Source organism: Genypterus blacodes, unplaced genomic scaffold (assembly GCF_046128005.1).
Source record: "Genypterus blacodes isolate CSIRO-AG114 ecotype Tasmania unplaced genomic scaffold, CSIRO-AGI_Gbla_v1 ptg000215l_1, whole genome shotgun sequence".
Classification (NCBI taxonomy): domain Eukaryota; kingdom Metazoa; phylum Chordata; class Actinopteri; order Ophidiiformes; family Ophidiidae; genus Genypterus; species Genypterus blacodes.
The window spans coordinates 1,330,016-1,350,535 of record NW_027467014.1 but is presented as its reverse complement, the minus strand read 5'-3'; the positions used below and the strand labels follow the sequence as shown (position 1 = coordinate 1,350,535).

General features: G+C 45.5%; 1 protein-coding gene across 1 annotated transcript in view; it reads left to right on the top strand.

Annotated features, from left to right (window-relative positions):
* The first annotated feature begins 601 nt into the window (after nt 1-601).
* The window catches only part of col24a1 (collagen type XXIV alpha 1 chain), an 81,860-nt gene continuing 61,941 nt past the window's right edge, over nt 602-20,520 (top strand). Inside the window, exons 1-4 of the mRNA XM_076170166.1 lie at nt 602-1,189; nt 10,187-10,257; nt 13,812-15,178; nt 19,621-19,674. Of these exons, the coding sequence (XP_076026281.1) occupies nt 1,137-1,189; nt 10,187-10,257; nt 13,812-15,178; nt 19,621-19,674 (1,545 nt within the window). The 5' untranslated portion in view covers nt 602-1,136. The remainder of the gene's footprint in view (nt 1,190-10,186; nt 10,258-13,811; nt 15,179-19,620; nt 19,675-20,520) is intronic.

Sequence of the window (20,520 nt, the reverse complement as noted above, 5' to 3'; positions counted from 1 at the left end):
TCGAAGTGTTGCATTTCAATCCGTCTCTCACTTTATGATTCATATTGAGCAAATCTCTGTTCACTCCAGATCCTCTTACTCTATCAGGACTCTCATGTTGTCTTTGTTTTATTTATTCCCCGTCTTCTGTCTCTTTGTGATGTGTTTGCTTTCCAGCTCTTTCAGACACTAGAAGTGAATTCGAGGAATACAAGCAAACATTAAATCATTTGCATGCAGGAACAGAACATCTGATCACCTGATATGGATTGTGCATTCCAGGTAATATTGATCAACTAGTGTCTTTGTCTGTGTGTGTGTGTGTTGCTGTTGATTGGATTCTATATGCAAGATAGATATGAGCTGCATCTGCTGTATCAGAAAACTAGTCTATTAGTCTTTATTTCCTTTCGTTAATCCAGTCTCAGTTGCTCTCTCAGTGAGGTTGTGAGTGTGTGTGAGTGAGTGTGCTGCATATGTGGGCTAAACTCAGCCCTGAACACACTATCAGGCCTCACAATGATCTGTGGTGAAAGTCAAAACCTCGTCTGTGATGTCACGATCGGTAATTGTTGAAACCCAACACCAGCAGCTGGTTGGGGAGCTGCCGTGTCGGGGGGTGAAACACTGGTCCCCTCACACCGGTGCAAGTCCCGGCACATAGCAGGAACCAGGAACCAGGAACCAGGAGCCACCGCCTGGAGGTGAAGCCGCACTGTGGAGCCCAGTGTGTGAGAGAGAGAGAGCAGCAGCAGCAGCAGCAGCCGGAGCTCTGGTCTCTGGATCCCCCGCAGCACCGCAGTAAACACCGCTGCGGCTCGACTGGACAACATCCAAACCAACTTCTCATTGAGCTTTTTTCCCCCTTTTCTTCCCCCTCTCTCTCTCCAACTGTTGCGCGTTTCCCACTCGGGACAGAAACAGCGGGATCAGTGTTGCGTGAGGAGCGGAGCGGGAGGATCTCTGCTCTGGGCTGCCTGCAGTACGATGAGGAAGCTCTGAGGCGGCGGTACTGCTCGGTCCACTGACGCGTCCCGTCCCGTCCCGTCCCGTCCCGTCCCCCCCTCCTCGGCTGTAACCGAGCCCATGAGCAGGTATCATCCCGAGTGTGATTCTATTTTCACCCAGATCTCTGCTGCCTGGACAAATGCATACAAATGCATTTAGGAGCTCAACGGACAAGGAGTGGACACGTTTCCGCGGCAGCAACGTAAGTGCCTGTTTTGGTTGAATTCTGTTTAAATCTGCACGTTTGCGACACTGAAGTTGTGCAAAGATGAATTTTTCCATTTCAAATCGATGCTGATGTGCGTGTTTGTGTTGAGCTTAAGCGTCTTTACCTGACAGCCGCGCCAGCTGACTAAAGCAAAGATCTGCAACGTGCCAAAGTTTCACATCAGCTCCAGGCTTTGAACCGCAACTTCTAATCTAATCCTTTATATGATCAATTACAGGATCGTAAAGTGCAACATGTTTAGAGGGAATTCCTGCGAAAGACTTCAGTTTGTTTGTTTTCAGTGATTTATTTGTGTTTTAAGAGCCAAATAGATCTTTATCTGTTGCTTCATCATTTTTCAAACTTCATCCAAATCACACAAGCTGCAAAACTCAAATCTATCAAAACTTTCCATTCCCCCCAAAAAACTACGTTTTTTTGTCATCAGACACACAAGTGTGTTTGAAATGTGAAATATGCTCTTGGAGACAAACTGCAGAGTGGTTCAGAGGTCCACAGCTCCACAGCTCTTGGCTTTGACATCCTGGCAGGATCAGACAGGATCTATAGTCAAACCATGTGGCTCTCTCCCCTCCAAACTCCTTCTCCCACTTTCAAAGCACAGAAATCACCCCTAAAGCATTTGGAGCAACTATCCCCGACTGGATTAATCCAACCTTGTCGGCTTTAAAGCTAAACATTCCTCATGGAAGTGTCCATTATTGACATGCAGCATGCGGCTCTGAGCTGCTGAGCTGCTGTATTCTGCATACCTCCATACAGTGTCTAGTGTCTAACTCTGCACACACACTCCCAACTTGTCTGCGGTCCAGATACGATTGGGACTCACAGTCAGAGCTGCTGTTCTCTGCTGATACTGTTTGTTCTGTGGAAAACAAAGTGGAAAGCCTGAGTAAGGGAGATGGTGAAGGTGTGTTCTGTGCCTGAGAGTGATGATGATAATGAGAGACTTATGGGACAACTGTGTGTTTGTGTGTGTGTGTGTGTGTGTGTGTGTGTCACTGGTTAACCCCAGACAATCACCCACTGTTGCAGGCTTTGGTGCTTCATCGCCGCTGTGGTTTGGGTTGTTAGGCTGCACACACACACACACACATGCACTCATATACTATACACTTTGCCTTGTGTCTGTCAGTAGCATGGATGGAGAAATACATTGAGCTGATAAATATCTCTGAAAATGTCCATTCTTGTACATTTCTTGAGCAATCTTTCTTGTTGTCGCACCGTGGCTGTGAGTTTGAATGGATTTCCCCTCTGATCCGGTCAACAGCAGTGTGTAGTAGTCATGGTAGTGATGATGTCATGCTGCTTACACTGAATATCACTGTCATCTTTTGTTTTTCCTTGTTTTCCATCTGAATCTTTCAGAAGCTCAACAACCTGGTGGGAGTTTTGATCTATAATGTTTCTCTCATTTCCACTTTGGTTGATATGAAATGACTGAAACCTGATGGGCGCAGAGACGAGAGGCTTAATGTAGATGAAGAGAAGCTTAATGGATGTTTCACAGCTCTACAGCAGAACGTTCCACCTTCTCAGGCAGCCGTATGGATTTTGGCCCGTCTGTGTGAGTGAGTGTGTTTAACCCTCCTCACATCTGCACGTCCCCCTGCAACAGGAAAAGGGCAAACCAATAAAGAGCCGTGGAAGTTTACTCACAGCCCTTTGTCTGCTCGCTGTCTTGTGGACTGAGTCAATCTTTACTCTGCTCTGCACTGACCTCTTGACTCCAAGTCACCAATCTGAGCGTCTCCTGCAGGAGAAAGACGGTGGACAAACATGCACTGCTCCTGTTTGTACCCTCGACATAACCAAACACACACAGGATCTGATTTGTGGCTGATTCTTGATGTAGATTGTCAAACTATGAGCGCATAATGAATCCTGGCAGAGCATTAACCTGCTTTAATGTCCATGTGAAGAAGACAAACCTCTTCAGTGATTCCATAATGAAGTCGTAATGATGTGGACACAGGTGTGAAAGCTGTAATACTGCCAGCAGGAACACATATTGGCCCCGGATCTGTTACTTCTTCATGTCCAAGAATGTTTTTGGTTGCGGCGGAGGGGCTGAGCGTGCGGGAACAGAGGCCTGATTGGAAAGACACTCAGATGTGGTTAGTGTGCTGTTAGTGTGTGTGTGTGATGATGATTTATGACATCGGGGAGAGTAATTGTAAATTCGTAAATGCCACATTTAGTGCGTAGTTGTCTCACAATTTATGTCTCGCCACATATATTATGAGACCCTATACGGCTCTTAAGAGCACTCTGTCAGGTTATATATGTGTTGGAGTCTCTGCCTCACTGTGTTTTGACTTCCACTGCATTTAAACTTGGGCTCAGTATGGCTTCATCGCTGCCAAGGGGGCATAGAAGAGTGGAGGTGAGGTTAATTTTCCCAAGAATTACTCATTCTAGAGCTTCTAAAGTCAGACGTTTACATGTTGTGGTGACATTCTGAAGTCTGAAACAACCACACTGACCTAGTCTATGTTAGAAGGGTCAAATTTAACGGCTCAGTCGAGTCGTCCTCCATTGAGTTTTGGCTTGAGTCCTCCAGAAGTGTGTTTTTGTGCTTTTGGTGCTCTTGGTGAAGTTGAACATTTAGAGTTGTTTGGGTGGATTAACAGCTTTGCATGGTTTGTTGCTACTAATGGATTCGGTAAGTAGCTTGCCAAATTAGCCGTATAAACAATATACTGTGAATGTCACCGCTCACCAAGTCGCACCCTCGCAGTCCTCGGTGAAAAGGGAAAATAGTTTCCCTCCTTACGAGGACTGTAAACAGAACTTAAGTACGTTTGCGCTTTTTTGCCAAGTCAAATTAACCACTTTGCCTCTCCATTTGCCTCTTAGCTTTTTTCCCTCTTTGAATGAACCATTGTTAGGGATCCAAGCTCATTTTGTGGGGAGAAACGCAAGATCTCTTTAGTAGCCGGGCTGATTCATTGCGGAGGGGAGATTTAAGTTGTGATTATTTATAGTCTTGACATGGCACATAGTGGTATTTCCCTCAGTCAACAGTGCAGTGTTTGGGGAGCTTTGTCTCGCGCTCAGCAGTCTTTTCCATTAAGTGCTGCGACTGGGAAGCTGTCACTTAGACCGGGATTTACCTCCAGATTCAATAAAAGGCCACAACTTCACAGCATCCAAGTGGATCAGCAGGCATTTCTAAACACGACACATCGCCAACTTTGATGTCGCGGGTTTCACTTCCTTCCTTTCATATCCTACAAACACTTCAGATAGAACAGGATCCCTCTTTAGCTGTCCGACGTTATGCCGGGACAGAAACCTGGCGTGTGGAAGAATTCCCGGCGCTTTGAGTGACAGCAGTGAGCCCTGCAGGAGCGCTGATCCCGTCGTGTTTGGTGGGCAGAGCGTCGGGATGCCTTTAAATAGCCCTGAACACACACACACACACACACACACACACACACACACACACACACACAGACTGGCTGACAACACAGGCAGAAAGAGCCTCTGAATCAGCATCAGATGGCCCCACTTGGCGCTCCAAAAGGGAATGTTACGTGTTATATTTAGTTGTTTTTTTTGCTCTGTTGGTCTACTTTTAAACTCTGCCAAATGTTAAGCAGAACCAGCGACTCATTGGCTTTATAAATGTCGGCTTCATTCTCCTTCAACAGTTGAATAATTGCATTCATATATCCCTCCTCTTTTTCTCTTATTTCTTTCTTCTACTGTTGTGTGTGTGTCTCTGTGTGTGTGTGTGTGTGTGTGTGTGTGTGAATGTCCCTGCCTGTGGAATGTCACACCAGTTTCTCGATGGGGAACAGGTGACACGGCCCCCTGTTGTCCCTCCTTTCAGTCTCGAGTGTGTCCTCTCTCTCTAGTTGGGTCTTCCTCTCATTGGTTTGTGGGTCTGAATCTCTCAATTTCACTCGAGACTGTTGGGTCGGCGTGCTGGGATCGAACATGACTGCCTGCCTGTAGGCCTGGCAACTTATTTTCAGTTTTACATTTATTAACATAATCCGCACAGACTGGAAAGGAGCTGTGTGGTAGCTGTGTAGCCAAACCAACCTCCCAAAGGAGCGAGTCTCAAACTATTGGCCGCTTGGGCCCGATGTGGTCAATGAGGTTGTTTAATACGAGCACTCATGTGTTTATAATTTATATTTAATTCCTGGTAGGGTTCTCAAATTGCTGTCTAGGTCCACAGGAAGCCAAGTGGTCTGACTGGAGAACTCGGCTAGCCAATGGATAGGCCTAGGAATACAGCTGGTACCTGGATAGTGTAATATAGCAGGACAGACAGAATGTGTAGAACATTGTCAATGTTGCGCAACTTGAGGTTCCTATTAATCGAAAGACATCCTGTAAAACAAGCACAGACATCTGGAAATGCCTCAAAAGGTTTGTTTTTGATTAATCTTGTATTTCCGTAACATGTTGACATGAAACACATGAGAACACAACTGCACACACACAAACCGAGTGTTAAACTGACGCAACAGGCCAATCGAAGCAGAGAGGATGTTTCTAAAGGGGACCTAGACGACCTGTTGCTAGGAAGAGTAGAAGCCGATCAATGTTGTTGTTGCACGTTTCTAGACAGACCCCCCCCCCGGAAACTAAAATAAGAATATGGAAGTCTGCATATATGACAGAGCTCCATGTGATAGAGGCGGTCTTGTGGTTTAGAGGTGGAATGGAGCTCCTTTCACACAGAAACATCAGGATCATTGAGCCGTCCAGTGACACGTCTGACCAGCTGGTAGTCACTTGTTCCTCTGGCTCTGGATCAGAGGACGGATATAAATGACAGTGCTCAGCTTGCATATCTGTTGGAGGTATTAATAACCGGATTGAAGCGACTGAGGTGTTGATACGTTTATGGAGCGAGGATGGAGGAAAGCTGCAGCCCAGTGTCTAATTTAGCGTCTGTGGGATGCACTTGAAGTGTTTGTTGTGTGATGAGAGTGTAACGGCAACAATACAGTCAAATCCTTAAAATAGCTGTTTGACAGAGTTACTGTATGTCATCTTCAGGTTAGATTGAGTGTCTGTTGGCAGGAGACGTTTCTGTTACAGAGCACTGAGTGAATACGGACCAACACATGGTAAAGTGAGGAGAGTTTGTCGTTTGTAGTTGTATTCCTGCAGCCTTCTCTGTACTTTAGCAGGTAATTCAAGTTGAAGAATCGCAGCTATGGGCATGATGGGGCAGCCTGTGATTGATAGAGCTCTCTCTCTCTCTCTCTCTCTCTCTCTCTCTCTCTCTCTCTCTCTCTCTCTCTCTCTCTCTCTCTCTCTCTCTCTCTCTCTCTCTCTCTCTCTCTCTCTCTCTCTCTCTCTCTCTCTCTCTCTCTCTCTCTCTCTCTCTCTCTCTCTCTCTCTCTCTCTCTCTCTGTGTCTCTCTCTGTGTCTCTCTCTGTGTCTCTCTCTGTGTCTCTCACTACCTCTTGCCCATTATCTCTGTCTCTGTCTTTTGGACGGGTTATCAGTTATCAAACATATGCAGGGGCTCTGTCTCCTTAACACTTTTATTCAGTAATAAAAATAAGCACATTAGCTGTCAGAAGCCACTTAAAGTTGGAGGTCGCAGCTGTTCTGTGTGTGTGTGTGAGTGCAGAGAGCTGTCAGACTGATGGATGTGCTCTTAATGTACGGAGTCCTTTAACAAGTCACATGATAAATAACTTCTTAAAGTGTTTTACTAGCTTCTGACTGAGGCTGTTGTTTTATGCAGACTGACGATAGCTGAAGATGAATTGGCTTTTACTAGGCAGTAGTCGAGTGGGTAGAGCTTCCGCTTAAGAACCGGAGGGTTGCCGGTTCGAGTCCCTGCCGAGGTGCCCCTGAGCAAGGCACCGAACCCTCAATTGCTCCCCCCTCTGCGAAGGGTGGTAATATAATGTAATGTAAGTCGCTTTCGATAAAAGCGTCTGCCAAATGATCGTAATGTAATGTAATGTACTAACAAATATCTTGAAGTAGCTGTAGTTTTAAGATTCTGTATCAAATCTTGAACCCACAAATCATTCTCAGCATCATTCTCCCCCTCTGGAAACTGATAACTTGAATCATTAAGGAGAAGTGTTGTTTATCTTTAAAACAGTGAAGATAAAGATAAAGAGGTGAAGTCTCACAGGGTGATCAGTTTATTCATGAAGGCCTCATGCTAAACTAACTCAACTGAAGGTAAACTAAGCTGAAGGCATCAAGTTTCCAAAGACTGAGAGCGGTTTTGTTCTGTGATAATCGTGTAAAATGAAAACGAGAAGAATGAATGAACAAAGTGTTGGAGTGAGTGTGTGGTGATGTCCTGACATGGTGGGCAGTGCCACCTAGAGGTGGGGTCAGATGGGGTCAGATGGGGTCAAACCTTGTACCTGTGTTCTTCGAATCTGTTGCAAACGCAGACTCAAAGATCATGACATGCATGCAGCTTGTGATTCAGTCTGTGAAACTTAATATCTCATTCATTTCAGATATGTTACTCAAAACTTCTTAAGAAATCTTAAGAAATCTGTATTTGTAGAATGTGGAGGCTTAAGTTCATAATGACGGTGTTTGTTTTTCCTTCATAATAGTGGTCTTATTTGCAGTGTGATTTTCAGTCCAGACCCTGGTTGTTGTTGTTGTTGTGTTGCATGTAAGCTGCAGCCTTTGAAGTTCTGATTGTGACCACAGAAGTTGATTATCTGATCCTGTTTAGTCTAAAAGAGTTGCTGAGCAGTTCGTACTGACCAGATCACAGCCCCTTAGGGAGGCTTTCTGAGCGAAGATCCCTGGAAACACACACACACACACACACACACACACACACACACACACACACACACACACACACACACACACACACACACACACACACACACACACACACACACACACACACACACACACACACACACACACACGTTGCATCGTAGTCAGGTCTTCCCCCTCTCTGTGGTCGTGGTCTTGCTGAGGCATGTTTGCATGAACAGCATTCAATTGTTATGTATAATCACATCTGCCTCCGAGACCAAATAAATCATTGTCTGGTAACGATGAAACATGACACAGAAGTGCTGCGTGTGCGGCTTTTCAGTCTATTTCCAATCATATAAATGTCATATTTTAAAGCGTCAGTAAACAGGGTTCAGGGGGTTCAGGTCCCTGCTCAAAGTGATGTTTGATTGATCTGAACTTGGCGTCACAAACCCTCAAGACTGAAAAGGTCTGAGGATTTAGGTTTGGAAGGTTTGAGACATTTAAATTTGACTCAAAGTTCAGTATCAACCAGCTTGAGACCTCATAAACCAAAGAAACATTTCGGATTTTGTGATTTGACGAATTTAGATTTTTGCAGTCGTGTTCTATCCATGTTACACATTTGCGAGAACATGTTCACTCATTTATCATTGTTGAACCATTTTTAAGCCACTGGCAATTGAAAATGTTAAATATATTGATGTTAGAAAGACCAATAACACCTGAATACAACTTATTCATCTATGGATGTGTTGTCTATAACGGCTTGATTTGATTGAAGTCCTAGAAATACTGTAGTTCTGTCTCTGTTAGTGCTATGACTTCTCTCCAGAATGAGATTAGGGGTGGGGTGACGCGTCGACGTAAATCGACTACTCGTACGTAAATACGTTGATTTGCATAACCGTGCGCCGGCGCGTCTCAATGACGTAAGATGGCTGCGCCAGGTGAACGCGTGCATGCAACCGGAGAACAAGCTGCTGCGAAAAAAAGCCGGCTACAGTCTGAAGTGAAAGCATCCCGGAGTGCGTTTTTAAAGCGGCTCTCTGCCGGCCGCCGTGCTGCTGTTTGCCGGCTCAGTGTGGCTAGCAAGCCGCAAGCGGGTCTGTGCCGGCTGACGTGCGGAAGCGCAAACTGACCTGCGTCTCATGTATTTTTGTTTGTTGAATGCAGATTGCGCTCGGTCACTTTTACTGGAATTGAATACGCAATATGTTGGATTGTAAAACGGAGATTATCAGTCAAAAGGTGGCTAGTTGTGGAATAATACATTGCAAATCTTTGTTACATTTGTTTGTTTTCAAGAGAAGAATTGTTATATTGTGTAATACAAATCTTTAGATTAATCGCCTAATGGGGGGGGGGGATCTATAGATTAATCGTTGAAAAAACAATTGTTAGGTGCAGCCCTGAATGAGATATTCAACTTTTACAGCTCCACACATGCACATGTCCTGTAGACCTGCAGAGCCTGTCTGCTGCTGCAGGAAACATTAGCTCCAATCCCTCCACTGTCTCAAGAAATGATCCATGTGTCATCACCTCCCGCACCCTGGCTGCAGCATAAAGAGACTCTCTCTCCGCGTATGTCCGCGGCGTAATGCTACACTCCTGAAAGCTAATGTCCGAGCGGAAGGAGTGCCAAAGGAGAGTCGCCTTGTCTTTCTTCTTCTTCTTCTGCTTCTTCTTCTCTGATTTGCCTGAACCTGAACAATATTTACCTTTGTGCCTGTTTAATGTTTGCCTACATGTCTCCCGTTGGATATTTTTGAAATGATAGTCGACTTTTGAGTGGAAACTGAGTGTTGTCTCTGGATGTAGCTCGGATCTCTTTTGTTGGGAATATCACAGTAAACACACATCTTGGTTTTGGTCCTTACATGTTGCGCAAACTCCTGTGAATCTTTCAGAAGTAATTCATATTGGTTCTTAGTTGGTTTTAAGTTCTTAGTCTTGGTTGTCTCCTTTTCTTGGTTTTCATCCAGGCTGCAACAATACAAACAGACTTAAAGGCTCTTCCACCACGAGTGTGAATGATCTGTATTTCAACTTTCAAAGACGAGCAGTGAATGGATCCAAACTAATTCAAGAAATTAACATATGGAGGTCATAAATGTATTTATGACCTCACAGTTCCCTTGCAGGGCTCAGTTAGTGACCTGTATGTTATACTTCATACCTGCTTTTATGTTATCTATTTTACTAAATGTATTTCTATGTGTTTGTCCCTTTTAGGTGGAACCTTTTCCTGCTCCTGTCAGGATGCTCAGCAGTGCTTTCTGCAGAAGAAGACGACCGAGCACAAGGTAAACACTTTTGATTTTATTCTGATTATTGTAGTATAGTTGAGGAAAGTTTGACTAAGTTTCGAGTGAAATTGCAGCGCTAAAGCAAGGGGTGAGTGGAGCTGAATCTATTTTTCCTGCTTCATAAAGCATTGAAAAAGTACCTGGTAAATGAATGAATGAAAATAAGAAGATGGAAATTGTTCAGAAGCCATTTCTCTTCCTGCTCTGATGGATGTCGCTCGGCTAAAATACTTAAACAGAACAGCAGAGCGTATGATCCCTCACCTGTTAATGCTTTTATTTATGCATATTTAACCACGGCTCATTGAACACACCCTTGGCACGCAGGAGGCCTTATTCAGCAGCAGATATCATTCAGACTACAGGCAGGATGCAGCCGCTGCATCTGTCAGAGAGCGACAGCAGCTGCTCACAGGAGCGCCTATTCCCCTCTTCCTCCTCGTTTCTTTTTTTAAACCTGCTACCTCGACATGTCTGCGCTTGCTCTCCAGCTCCCAGAATGCAGGAGGAGGTAGGGCGAATAAGGTTGGGTTCACGCTTACCTGGCTTTCCCTCTGCTGGTCATCGGTGTTTAAATGACTTGGTGACAGAGCACCAATCGGTTGATCAGAGAGGAAGAGGAAGCGGAAGTCTCAGATAAATGCTTCGGATGTTTTGGCATCTGGTCCTCAGCTGGTCAGATGTAGGAGATAAGGTGATACGCATCTGTTATTTTCCTTTTAATCGGGGAACAAGGATGAGAGGAGCTGGAGGTGAGAGATAACAGAATCAGTCACATCTGGGTGTTTTTACAGCTGCTGGCCAGTTAGAGTGTCACCCCACATGCTCCTCAAGATCTGAGACCTTTGCTAGAACTTGCCTTCATGTCAGCAATAAGCCAGCTCTGTGGAAAACATCAGAAGGAAATCTCCCCACCCAGGGTGATTAATTTGGGTGTGAGATGTTGGTTTTTGACTGGCACATCATATTCCTGGCCGCTTCCAGGAATATGTACATGCATGATTTCACCTCACGAAGCTTTCTTCACGTTTTTCGTCTCAGATTTTGCCTACAGGTTTATGCTGAAGCCAAAGCGCGGCAAAGGTTTCCGTCCCGTATTCCCATCTCAGCGTTATCCCCTGTGTGTGTGTGTGTGTGTGTGTGTGTGTGTGTGTGTGTGTGTGTGTGTGTGTGTGTGTGTGTGTGTGTGTGTGTGTGTGTGTGTGTGTGTGTGTGTGTGTGTGTGTGTGTGTGTGTGTGTGTGGAGCCCACTCTGCACAGGATCAATCCATCATAACAAACGAAGGAGGAATGCATACAGAGTGCAAGAGCAGCTTGTCTTCACATATGAGACAGGTTAATTGGAATCTGGACTGACGTTACCTCCGGCAAAGAATGTCAAGGACGTCTCCGTACGTGCTCAGATCCGCTGCAGATAGATCCACTGGAGGAGCGCTCCGTCCTGCACAAACCACACTTGCTCATATTCATCTCATTTCTGTTTTATTGCTTCTTTGTTCCGTCTCCAGTCTCCGCCGTCCCTCTGCAGCACTGAGACAGACAAATCAAACCTTTTGTTAGCTGCAATGGCCACAACCAAACCACATCGTAATCCGGTCTAATCAACTGCTCCCCAAAGCGACAGCTTCCCCCCGCTGAGTGGATTCATCTGATATGCCGTCTGTCTCAGGGGGTTTTCTCATCTTGTACTACATATAAAGGGAAATATACTTTATTGCAACCTCAAAGACATTTGTTTTGTTTCTTGTGGCAAAGTTTCCACAATCCCAACAGCCTGCAGCCGTGCTACTCTGGCTCTTGTCATTTGAAACAAGTGTTCCATTAGTCTACAACCAACTAGAAGTGACTCCAGATGTCACTATTGATTATTAATTGACGTGTCCATATTTTTACATGTGTGTACTCTGAGCGTATTTGTCCATCAGTCTGTTTCTTACTGGAAATTGCTAATTCAACTTATAATAACATCAATATATCATCATTGACAGCAGGCTTTTCAGGATGCGGCCTTAAAGAGACAGTAGGTAGACATGGTCTGTTTCCACTCAGTGTGCTTAGTAATGCTGTAGCAAAGGAGAGAATAGCAGTGGCTCGGGTTTTGCTCGTAACAGCTTTGCAGATGTTTCAAAATGGAGCCCAGAAAAGTAAATCTGTGTAACGTTTGTGACGTTTCAACATTTCAGCTTTCAACGTTTGACCTGATGGCAATGGAGGTGAAAGTAAAAAAAGATCACCTCCAGGGAAATTAGCAGCTTAAAAAGACACACACACACACACACACACACGGCTCAACACACTCACCTGCCTCTATTGCCAACTCACTCACACATACACACACTCATGTTCACATTCTGTCTCTCTCTCGCTTTCTTTTACACACACACACACACTCACACATATCACTTTCTAAAGTCCCTGACGCACTTGTGTTTATCATTTAGAGTACCTGTCAAATACCCCTCTGCCTTTTTGTCGTATTAATATCGTCCTATCATAATTTTTTTAGAACTTTTTCCAAAGAAATACGACTTCACGCCTCTGACACATGTGACACGTGACACGTTTCCCTCTAAGCATGCCTTCAATCTGCCTTTAACTCTGACCAAAACCCAAACTGCTGAGAGCGTCTCCTCTCTCTGAGTGTCGTTTAAGCTCTTCAGGCCTGTCAGTGAGGCCGAGCGTAAATTCTTTGAAGAATTACCTGTGGGCAAGGAAAGGAATGACGGGGTCGTTTGGTGGAGAGCTGCTCTCATGAATCACTGCTGGTGTACTGATTCAAAAAGTCTGTGCTGACTGCGTTTCTGCAGGGCGGTTCAGCCTCCATCTTTCTCTCTCTCCACTCCCCTTTTTACTCATCTGGGCTCCAGCTGCTTTTCTGGCACTTGGTTTCAGCAGAAAAACAAGGAGGGGTCCCCGGCATCTTCTGGACTCTGCTGTGAGGGTACAATGGCCGAGCAGTGACTCTCTCATTCAGTCATTTGGCTTGAACAAGTGCAGATTGTGTGCAGTCCCTCTGAGTGTTTGTAGCTGTGATTTATCTCCCTGCATGAAACTGTGGAGATGCATTGTTAGCTGGACATTTTGTTCTTTCCTTGAAATCTAGAAGGGAAATGTGCAACAATGTCAACAGTTGGGCAGCGCAGTTCGATTGGTTTGATTCGAAATTGGAATTTTGAAAAATCCAATGTTTGTGAAGCAGAGTGCAGACGAGACGCTACGTAAAGTCTGAACCTTCACAGACCCCAATCATTGAGTCATCAGCATTTTGTTTATATTTTGTGTAGGCACTAAAATCTTTATTATGTTCATTAACTTAACACTCACAAAAACACTCATTAAAGGCGCAGTGCGTAATTCAGAACAGACATCTTTTACAGTTAAGTTTAATCGCCCACTTGTGATGAAGATGGAAGTGTCTCGTGCATCTCATTTCAGCTTGGCCCTTTTGTGACAAACAGATGCTCTCACATGTGTTTGGGATTGATTGATCTTTGACAAACACCAGAACTGCCACGGCATGTTGTTTCACCTGCGTCTCCTCTGTCTTTCAGGTGTGGACGTCCTTTATCGGCTGGGGCTCACAGAGCTAAGAGCCCCCAGCGACGGAGACGATCCCTACCAGAGGACAAACTCACCATCCTCCACTTACACCACTCCTACGTCACCGTCCACTCTCCCCGCTCCTGGATATGGAGTTTTACTCGACTCAAACTCCCTCTTTGAGGCCCCAGCTGGCAGCCTGTTCCCGCCCGAAATCAGCGAGGAGTTCTCTGTTGTGGTCAGCTTAAGCTCCTGGCGAGCAAACAATGCGTTTCTTTTCAGCGTCAAGGACAGCAGGGACAGGTTACGTTTTGGCATTCAGCTCCTGCCGCGTAAATTGGTGGTTTACATTGCCGAGAAGGCCTCTGTCTACTTCACCTACGACTGGCAAAATGAGCAGCAGCACTCGTTTGCCGTGGGAGTCCGTCCACGCTCGGTGTCCTTCCATGCGGACTGTGGGGCGGTGCAGCAGCGGGAGCAGACCCTCGGCAGATCTCAAACACTGGGGAGCTCTGGTGGCCTCTTCACGCTGGGGAGGATGAACTCCAAAGCGGCGCCGTTCATCGGCCGGCTCTGTCAGCTGGACATCTATCCCTCCGCCCGAGCTGCCACTCACTACTGCAGCTATCTTAAAAAACAGTGCCGGCTGGCCGACACTCACCGATTGCTTTCGCCGCAGCCCGGACCGGATATTGAGCCACGTGACCCCTCTTCTTCTCCTCTGACAGATTCTCTCGCTGGAGTAGCCACCACCCAACAGACCCCCATGAAAACAACAGCCCCTCTTAAGCTATCGCCAGGCAGTTCTGTCACACAATATTCCGACCCGAGCACATCAGTACAACCTCATCTGTGGCACCGGAGCCCCGCTTCTCCTTTGGAACCCATCACTCAGCCCACCATGTCCTTTCCTCAGTCCCACAGTTCCCCCTCAGCTACCCTGAGTGGGATGTCGGCTCTGGGCATCACCCGCAGACCGCTACCCTTCACCCCTACCACAGGTCAGCCAGCAGGTTCCAGGCCCCAGGAGGACCACGATCAATCTGAGAACAGCACAGAGGAAGAGGGCAGCACCGGCGGTCCACCGGTCCCGGACACCACCCCGGGCCTGAGTCGCGTGAAGGAAGACCTGGAGAACGGCTCCAGCACCAGCTCCAGGGACTCCAGCGCCAAGACTGAGCAGACTCCTCCACGCCTGGAGGTTCACGTGAGAACCAACGGGACCACTCTGTACCGAGACAATCAGCTGGACAACTCTGAGGACAGCAGCTACGATGACGTCGACATGGAAGGCTACGACTATGGATATGAAGAGACGGACATGTTCTACGACTATGACGATGGTTTACGCGGCCCCAAAGGAGAGCCAGGTCCTCCGGTAGGTGATCAGAATTATGAATGAGAATCACATCGTATGAGTGTTTATCACCTGAACACTTTATCAAAGAGCTGAGCTACAAGTCGGTGCATTGCCGTGCATGATCAAGAAGTAAATTACAATTATGCTTTCAGTGCTTTCTAACGTTTGGCTTCCTCACACACTCCCAGCACACATGAAAAAAATATATTTTGGCAGTGCGGTGGATTGATTTAGAGTTGATGGCATGTCCAAGCACTGTTCTTTTTTCATGTATCTACAGGTTGTTAAAATAACATGTCATTCCCTCACTGAAATGCTGCCAGCTACTCTTGCTCTTATGTGACAGCGGATAACTCATCCTTAGTTTGGAGGTATAGCCTGGCAAGGAAGAATGGGCTGTAACCTCATGATGTAAGCTGGCTGTCAGGACAACTTTGCCTCCGAACGCTTTATAGCTCAGAGCTTCATCCGTGTGCTTATGTTTCCATGAGAGTGAGATGCGTCTGGTTTTGCTATCTTGTTCTTGTTTAAAGCCTCTGCGCGTACGTGATGATGTAAGACGTCTGGACAGGCTTGGCAGTTTCCATCGTATTACCTCAGCTAGAAGGTGCCAGCAGCCATGTAGGTACTGAACTGTGAGAACTCGGCCCTTAGCGCTGGGCTGAAGAGTTCCCAGCATGCACTGTGCAGTCTGGATCACAGTTCGACGTTGAGTTTGTCCTCAACTCTTCTGCAGACTAGACGGGGCGAAGCTGCTGGCAGTGGTTACTCTGATCACGTGGGCGCAGGCATGTTTTGAATGTTGGGTCAGCGGAGGGTCAGTGACTCGCTCTGTTTGTATCGTTATCTCTTAGTTTGAACTTGAATACAAGCTGGTTTACCTCCCTGAGGGAAATACTTCATAGTTTTGAGGGTACATAACCAGACAAGTACAGCTGTGTGTAACAGGGGTCGGCCATTCTTTGGAAATGCATAGTTTAGACAGCCGAGGTCTCTGAGGTTTGATTGTTTTCCTTTTAATGGACTTATAAAATGATGTCGTCAGGCAGACAAATCATTTTTAGGCTGCTACTGAACTAAATTCTTCACGATTGAAGTCATTTGCCTTTTTATTTCACGTGATTCTATTTAATATTACCATTACGCTTTACGAGAGCTGTCAGTCAAAGCGGTGCGTTCATTCATGCTCTGTGCAACTTGTACGAAAGAAAAAAAAATGGGGAAAGACTTTATTGATTCCATTTGTTGCACTTTTGTCCGACACCCCAGAGGATTCTAAAAAGTCACATTTCATTTTTTCTTTGCCAGATGAAAACAAAGGGAATTGTCAAGCAACATGTTATATGAGAGAAATAAATTTGTAATATGTGATGCTGCAAAATTCTTGGATAATTGTAGCCACACCACCAGAGCTCCAGCGAACACAAAAGACAGGATTGATGTGGTCTGATGCTTCATTCTGAGTAAGAATGAAGCATCAAAGCCTCTGAATGGAACCAGTTAGGCTCTGGCTGCTAAACCTCTGCTGTGCCTGTAATAAAGCTACTGTGATAAGATGGCTAAATATTCGTTAAATACACGGTTTGGATGTTTCAGAATTGTGTTACAGTTGTTTTTGGGCACTTCCGTGGTGTGATGTTGCACAGCTAGTTTGGGCGAAGTTGTACAAAAGACCCTCTGGTTCCCAAGCTGAGTCGCTATGAACTGAGCTACTGCCGCCAAATACATGGGTTGTTGTTGGGTTTGAGCTTTAGACGTGAAATCACAACAGATGGTTAACAAACGCAGGATTGGTGACGGAATGAAGTAATCTGGAATATTGTTTTTGTGTTGGATCATCACCTTCCAAATGCCTTTACCCTCTTGGGAATGTGTCTGTCACACACTCTGTTACGCCTCACTTACTGGTTCGAAACCCTGTGCAAAGGAGATATTCTCGTGCCATCGTCTCATGGGAATGTCACAGATTGTGTCGAGTTCAAATTGATGAGTCATGATGATGAGTCAAATGACTTGACTTGAATTGTCTCCAGTGGAACAGATTTGACCTTTGCCTCTGTAACTACACATCAAGCACTTGAATATGATCCTTTTATTTCATGAGGGTCTTGGTTTCTTTGCAGCCTGTTGTTGTGGTGAAGGCGGTGATGTGCTCACAGTTTCCATGTGTCTGTGTGTGGGAGTGTGGAGGAACAAACAGCTGTTTCTTTCTCCCTCTTTGTCCATCCAGGACATTCAGAGGGGGTAAGGATACTCCAGATCACAGCCTAATTATAAACTTGCTGTGTATCTCGATAGAAAATTGAGTTTAAAACGTATTGGGTATTAAAAGGTGTCAATAATGAGATTATGCTAGCTATTGATTGTAGCAGTACGAAGTTGGGGCGATCATATTGTGTTCTTTGAGTCTGGTAAAACTAAACTGAGCCATTTTGCCCACTAGAAGAAGCCTGCTCTCTTGTCTTGATCTGCATACTGTACCTTTCTAATGAGAACCAAATGTGTTCAGGTTTATTAGGGCAGACGGCAGTGGAGGGATTGCACATTGATCTCAAGCTTAAATCGCCCAGAAGGAGATTTCCTCTTTGGCCAACTTCTTGGTGTTTTCCAACCAGAGAACACATTGATGTCGATTGTCTCACTTCCATTTCATTTCAATTTATCACCTGTGAACGGAATTTAAGGCACAAAAATTGGTGGCGTGCTTCTTTAACATACCTCACTGAGCTCCGCCGACCTTTCTTAGAACATCCCTGGTGATCTGCTGTGTGTTTGCGTCGTTTGTCGTAATGTCCTTTGAGTATATATGCATGATAGCCACTAATGACTCTGACAGGCCTCCATTTTCTAGTCTTAACTTGTTTCAGAGGAGAACCATCAGGAGCCAGTCATTAAACTGAGTCTCTGTTTTGTCTGCTGACCAGAACTGACAAGTGAATGCATCTCTAAGGAGCCATTAGGTACAAACATACGAGGTGTCATTAACCAGCAGCACACAGACACTGTTTACATGCTGCAGTGATTGTAGACATCATTGGCTTTTCAAAATTGTCTACTTGGTGTCTTGACCAACATTTCATGCTCAAGGTAACATGTTATCACTGTCGTGTGTGTACACAGCTCGGCCCACCAGCGTAGGTGTTAAGACTAGAGGGACCCTAGTGGTTCTCAAGCATGGATTTGACACCCATGACCCTCGTATAGTGGATCAGGCTTTTCATGACTTCCGTTTATTGTCTCTTCTGCAGTGTTTCTCAAATGAATCCACAGCATTCTATCCTCGCTTTCCCCATATCTGCTAGTAAAGGAGGTTCTCATACCTGCTTTGTGCTAGTGGTGCTTCAAATGGTCTCAGACCTTTGACTTGGCAGTGTTTGTGGATGCGTGAACACTCTAAACGAACTCAGATGCTCTTAAAGGACCCAAAATTGAAGCGTACTCGTACCACCTTTCACTTGTGGTCCATTTTGTTCTTTATCGTTGATTCGTGCAATGTGTGAATGAAGACGCAGCAGTCGCGTTCCGTTTAGGTTTAACGGAGTAAGGTGACTGCAATCTCCTGTGATTTGAAGAGCAAGAGGTTGGAGATCTAATCAATGCTAAGAGACTGAGAAAGGGACCAGGATCCACTTTAAAGTTCACTTTCAGGGTGGACACAGAAAGAGTTCCCTGTCAGTTTGACTGAAGTGAACCTCAGTCCCCGTGAGGTGCCCCTTGCGCACACTTGGGCACAGGTGTGTGGAATGTGTAGGTGGGGTCATTCTGTGTTTAGACACCCTAAAGATGCCGTGTGTGCGCTGCTGTTTCTGTGATGCCCAGATCCATTGAACCTTGTTGTGCCTGTAAGAGGATTTTGTGTGATTTATCTTACACATGGACAGATTTGTCTTTTATTTGTTTTGTTCCAATTACAAGCAATGTATTATGACATTTACATAGAAATAGTGTGCATTCCTTATGTGCATGGTTTTTTGGCACCGTTCTGGTTTGTATGGCAGGAATGCATTAATTAATGAGGCTCACGTTTGGGGTCTGTTCAGGAATGTGGAGGTGCTCTGCACATGTGTGAATTCTTTATTCCTTCTTTTGTTTTACTTGCGTCAGCCACAACATGACACATGTTTCTTGCTATGTTATTTCCATGACGAAGGCTTTTAGTTAATCCCCGAGCTGACCAAAGGCTGGTGGCGTCGGTCTCATCCCAGGACTGTAACTCGACCCTCCTGCTCCGAGCTTTCCTAATAGAGCTTTTAGTTGAAAACACTTGGCTTCTTTCTTTGAACTTAATAGCTCTTACATAAATATAGCACATACTCATCATTGCGGAGGCCAGGACAGTGAACTGCATGTTATTGCTTGCCATTAACATACTCTCTCTCTTTTCTTCTCCTTCTCTCTCTCTGTCTCTCTCTCTCTCTTTCTCTTGTTGCTCTCCATCTCCCTCTATCTCTCTGATCTAGGGTCCTCCCGGTCCCCCTGGTTTACCTGGTCCTGCAGGAAAAAGAGGTACACGGGTGAGTAACGTGCGCCTTAAGGTGGTTGTACCCTGGCAGATCGCTGTAGGGGAAAGATGGACACTGTTGCCTTCAGTAGGGATCAGGAGAGGAACATTTGAGAAATTGCCCAGAACTTCATATTGCAATTATGATTATGATGTCAGAATCTATTGAGTTTAATTCTGATTTGGATTTTAATACAATGAATTGAGAGTGTTTATGTCTTTGTACCTAGAACTTGCTTCTAGACATGGAAGGGCGATCCCGAACCCTATGAATTGTGTATGATTGTGATACAAGGTTATTGGCGTGGAGCTCTACAGAGGCCATTGCAGGACAGAAAGTATTTTTACGTCTTCAGTCATGTTTGGAGTTGAGTTTATTGGACCTGAGGGCATTTCTCCTCCTAACAACGGCACTCCAAACAGGAAACAAAAAAGTTGCCCCAATGTTCTGTATTTTCACCTTGTCATGTGGCAGCCAGCAGGCACCGGCCAAATGTGCTTTGCCTGTACTCAACGTCACCGTCCAGCTGCAAGTGTCAGGAAAGAGGCGATGTTTGTGGTTAGCGTGATTAAAACCAGGAACAAGGCTCGCTTTGTAATGGCGCATGACAATGAGATAGCCCGCCAGAGGATGCATGCTGCGCTGTTATTCGCCATTTTTTTCTGGAGCAATCCACATGTAACAAACAGTTCCAGATGCAGAGAGCAGCAGCAGCGGTAAGGAACAGGCTGCATTTTGCACTCTGGTCGCGAGTGTGTCCATCATATGCATCTGCCAAAGCTGTCATGATGCAATCCTGTGATACGCTGCCACAGACCCCGAGGGCATCTTTAAACAGAGCAAGACACATTTCACTCA